The sequence below is a fragment of the Littorina saxatilis genome, linkage group LG3 (assembly GCF_037325665.1).
Source record: "Littorina saxatilis isolate snail1 linkage group LG3, US_GU_Lsax_2.0, whole genome shotgun sequence".
In the NCBI taxonomy this organism is placed as follows: domain Eukaryota; kingdom Metazoa; phylum Mollusca; class Gastropoda; order Littorinimorpha; family Littorinidae; genus Littorina; species Littorina saxatilis.
Window position 1 is genome coordinate 3,948,648 of NC_090247.1, and position 4,999 is coordinate 3,953,646.

The 4,999-nt window shown below is 44.4% G+C and overlaps 1 protein-coding gene across 1 annotated transcript; it reads left to right on the top strand.

Annotated features, from left to right (window-relative positions):
• The first annotated feature begins 490 nt into the window (after window positions 1-490).
• Window positions 491-2,965, top strand: LOC138963312 (uncharacterized). Its single transcript, XM_070335374.1, has one exon. The coding sequence runs from the start codon at window positions 491-493 to the stop codon at window positions 2,858-2,860; it is 2,370 nt and encodes a 789-aa protein (XP_070191475.1). The 3' UTR covers window positions 2,861-2,965.
• Window positions 2,966-4,999: the final 2,034 nt, after the last annotated feature.

The window sequence follows — 4,999 nt, forward strand, 5'->3', positions numbered from 1 at the left end:
ACCACTAATACTACCACCACCAACATTAATAACAACAAATTCTTGAAGCAGCATGTTTAACGTGAAAACAATATCTTCACAACAGTCACGAACAACATTGAAAATACGCACAAAAAAACGTTCTGAATAAGACACGGAGTAGTAGAAACTTCCCATTGCAATATTCTGACAGCGTCTTCCTATGAAACACGTCTTCATTCTAAAAACAAAATATCTTCACGATAGTAACAAAGAACATTAAAACTGTGCAAGGAACGCGTTCTGACTAAGACACAGAATAGTAGAAACTTCCCATTGCAATATTCTGACAGCGTCCTCCAATGAAACACGTCTTCATTCAAAAAACACAATACATTCACAACAGTAACAATTAAAGAACATTGAAACTGTGCGAACAATACATTCAGAATAAGGCACAGAATAGTAGAAACTTCTCATTGTAATACACGTACACGTGCGTTTAACATACGAACAGGTTGTTTCTCTCACGATGAACACGTGTAATACAGACACAGTGTTGTACGAACTCCGTGTCTCCAGCTCTCGGCCACCCCCTCACTCCGCCACCCCGTCATCAACCTGTCATCCCTCACTCAGCAGGAGGCATCACCAGAAAACTATCGTCTTCAATGGAATTAGTGCTAATTCGTGGTTGTTTCCCATCGGTCTGCGCCAGAAAGACCCCAGAGTAACAATTAAGCCAAGAGAAAAATCTGAACTTCGTCCAAGGTTTGGAAATGGGGATTGTGAAAACCCCGGACCGGTAACCAAACGGACCAGTCGAGTTAAAGATGAGCAAGGAACGCAGAGTTATGAAACTGCGAGCGATAAAGGAAGTAGTGCTGAACAGAACGCAAGCGGTGTTGAAACAGCAGATGCAAAACTACCGGGTGACAACAAAAATAGCGACACTAACTGTTCAGGGGACATCAGGGCCCAGTCGGCACCGGCTACAGCTGCTAACATGCGCACACTGACATCATACGAGTATGACTCCATCTGGGAACGAGTTCCCAAAAGACCTCAGAGCACCGGAAGTGTCTTCATCGTCCGGAAGCGGAACCTTCCCACAGGTCTCGGCCGACACGAATACCTTCAAGGGCGTCACATCCGGTCCAGGCTGAAAGAAACAGAAGCAGAAGAAAGTGACGAAGACAGAAGTGTGAAGCTGAAGCCTCGGCCCTTCACAGCTCCCGGACCACGAAAAACGAGGTTTTCAGATCAGAACCGGGTGTGGTCTTCTCGTTTGCAGAACAGGCCTTTTTCTCATGCTGGGGTGAGAGGTAGAGAGCTCCAACCTCGCGAACACACTACCTTTCCCAAACCCATCGTTCCTTTTAACGCTAGCGTCGATCTCGTGGTGACTTCCTTTCACTACCCCAAAGCCTCACCAAACTCTGCTCCTTCTGATGCATGGGGAGAAGAGGCTTCGGCAGAAAAAGCTGAGGACGTGAACAAAACCACATACGCTCCGCGCCCCAAGACCAAATCCGCAACATACAGAAGGAGTGCTCACCACGGTGGTGACGCGGTCGACACAATAGACGACATTAAACGCAGCTACCTCCGTAGAGCTAAATCCGCTCCTCCTAAAGTCCGCTCCATGGACTTTTCCTCCTCCAACACTCCCCCATCCGCGAACCCCCGAGAGCCCTCGCTGTACTGGCGAGCGCGGTCAGCCTACCACAAGAGAGTGATGACCTACGGTCAAGATGAGATCCCGGACCCCAGTAGTGAGCCGACCCAGAACCCTTGTGGGTCGTTGTGGCGGCCGCTGATGGTAGGCGAGGACGCGGGCCTCATGCAGCACAGCGCTGGCTGCCCCTACAAGTGCAAAGGCTGCTTCAAGGCCTGTCTCGTCTCTGCTGACTTCATGGACAAGGCTCGCGCCGAGAAGCAGCTGCGGAAGAAAGAGGAAGAAGTGCTGGCTCGTCAGAAGCGCGTGCCTTCCGCTACCCCTCGCTTTTTGGTCAGGCCCCCCGTGGTTTCAAGGCACAGAGCCAAGGTCAACGACCCTCAGAACATCGTCAGCATCGCTTTGGCCAAGAGTCAGCCTCTGTATAGAGTCGTCCACGCAAACCAAGAGTCGAAAAGTGGGCAGACAGTTGTGAATAGTTCTGGTAAAGCTGGAAGCAGTGTTATGGATAAAAGTGACACAAAGGAGCCTGGTAGTGAACCTAAAGACCAAGAAACCAATGCAGATGTGTCAAAAAGTGGGCACACTGTTGTGAATAGTTCTGGTAAAGCTGAAAGCAGTGTTATGGATAAAAGTGACACAAAGGAGCCTGGTAGTGAACCTAAAGACCAAGAAACCAATGCAGATGTGTCAAAAAGTGGGCACACTGTTGTGAATAGTTCTGGTAAAGCTGGAAGCAGTGTTATGGATAAAAGTGACACAAAGGAGCCTGGTGGCGAACCTAAAAACCAAGAAACCAATGCAGATGTGTCGAAAAGTGGGCACACTGTTGTGAATAGTTCTGGTAAAGCTGGAAGCAGTGTTATGGATAAAAGTGACACAAAGGAGCCTGGTAGTGAACCTAAAGACCAAGAAACCAATGCAGATGTGTCGAAAAGTGGGCACACTGTTGTGATTAGTCCTGGTAAAGCTGAAAGCGGTGTTATGGATAAAAGGGACACAAAGGAGCCTGGTAGTGAACCTAAAGACCAAGAAACCAATGCATACAACATTGAACGGGAAAACGAGCGCAACGCGAGTAACCCAAACAAAGACGACGTGAAGAATGCAAATGATGTTGATGCCACCGCAAACAACAACGGCACAAAGAGTGATATTGACGACAGGACATCTCAAAACACACTAGTGAGGACGAAGCGAAAATGTCGCTGTGAGCAGAACTAGACATTCGGTGACAATAACAATGGCTCACAGGTCATGTGTATATTCTACAGTTTAGGACTGGTTTGAGACGACGCTAATTCCAAACAAAGTTCAGACAGGTGACCTGATTATGTTGACCTTTAGTGAAAGTTAAAAAACGAAAGATATCTGCAAGCTACTCACCGATACAAGAACCGCACAAGACAGTACAAAATGTCGCTTATGTAAGCTTCATCAAGAACAAACAAACACAAAAGGCAACAAAAACTTCAATCTTCAGTCTGCTTTTTGTTGCCTTTTGTGTTTGTTTGTTCCTGATGAAGCTTACATAAGCGACATTTCGTACTGTCTTGTGCTGTTCTTGTATCGGTGAGTAGCTTACAGATATATTTTTGTTTTTACACCCCCGGTATAGGGGTGTGTATAGGATTCGCTCGATGTGTTTGTTTGTGTGTTTGTGTTCGCATATAGATCTCAAGAATGAACGGACCGATCGTCACCAAACTTGGTGAACAGGTTCTATACATTCCTGAGACGGTCCTTACAAAAATTGGGACCAGTCAAACACACGGTTAGGGAGTTATTGGTGGATTAAGATTCTACAAGGACTTATAGAGGGACATCTTAATGGTCAAAGGGAAATAACCATTCTCACTCAGTCACTGCCACCAACTGAGAAGGTTATTTCCCTTTGACGGGGGTGTTTTTCCTACTCCGTAGGAATTTCTTGTTTTAACTTTGTTCATCTCACCACAGTCACTTTGTTTTTTTTAGATTTCTTGATTGAAAGGTATTGTTAGTGTACAGTACAGCAGTGTACAGAACAAGGATCAAAGATAAAATAATTTACTTTGCGGTCATGCTTGAGTGCACGGAGAAAAAGAGTAGATGTAAGCGAAAACTAGACTTCTATTATCATCATTTTCGTCATCGTCGTCATCATCATAATCATCATCATCATCATCATCATCATCATCATCATCATCATCATCATCATCATCATCATCATCATCATCATCCGTCGCGATATAACCTTCGTGGTTGAAAACGACGTTAAACACCAAATAAAGACAGAAAGAATCATCATCATCATCATCATCATCATCATCATCATCATCATCATCATCATCATCATCATCTTCATCTTCATCATCATCATCTTTATCACATGCATATAAACTACATATGTTTTATATATGTATAGTAAAAATATCGAGTTCGTGTTAGAGATTACTCTAAAGATTTTCGGATGTATATAGTTATGCCACCAGTAAGATATACCAAGATTTTCTCTCGTACAGTCTATAGTAACAATCTATTCTTTTAGAAGATATTGTTTTACGTAGTCGCAGTAATTTTTACGTTTCGTGTTCGTTCCAAAGATTTGAGTGGACGACAATGGCCAATGTTAGCCCACGCAAGTGATAGTCGATTTTGTTACAGGTAATAGACCATTTTCGGAAATAACTCTGTCAGGATTTGCAAGCGATTTGGAAGAGTTGCGCCCCGCGAGAAGAAAAAAAATCATACAAACCTTCCACAACGCTTGTAAATCCTGTCAGCGTTATTTTCGGGAAACGTCTATTGAGGATGTTCGGCAATTACTCTGTCAAGATTTTGAAGCGCTGTGTCCGAGTTATGCCCCAAACAGTGAGACAAGCGAGGCGAAGCTACAACCATGCTGCTGACCGGCTTAGATTCGCGATCATGGCAAACAACTAAATCTGATGTGTATGTTATGCTAGGGCATAACTCTTCCACTTCGCTTGAAAAATCCCGACAGAGTTCAGCGGTCTGGTAGAGTAAAAGCCCCTTTACCTCGGCCACGCGTTTCACTGTTGCACGCTTCCGATCGGCTTTATCCTGTGATCGGAACCAACAACTAACTATGATGTGTATTATGTATGTGTATTATCGCAGGATAAAGCCGATCAGAAGCGTAGAACATGCTCCGGATGTTGTGAAAAGCTTGTCCGCGGTAAAGGGGCACTTACTCTTCCAGACCGCTAAACATCTTGAGAGAGTTATTTCCGAAAAAACGTATATTGCAGTCTCTAAAATTATCTGAGATCAGACGTATACACAAATGCGTGGATGTTTGAGATGTAATGGGGTTGATCTGTCTTTCTTTGATGGATTGATTGATTAATTTATTGATTA

Excerpts from the sequence above, each read along its gene's own strand:
- LOC138963312 (XM_070335374.1), top strand. The coding sequence starts at position 491 with ATGAACACGTGTAATACAGACACAGTGTTGTACGAACTCCGTGTCTCC.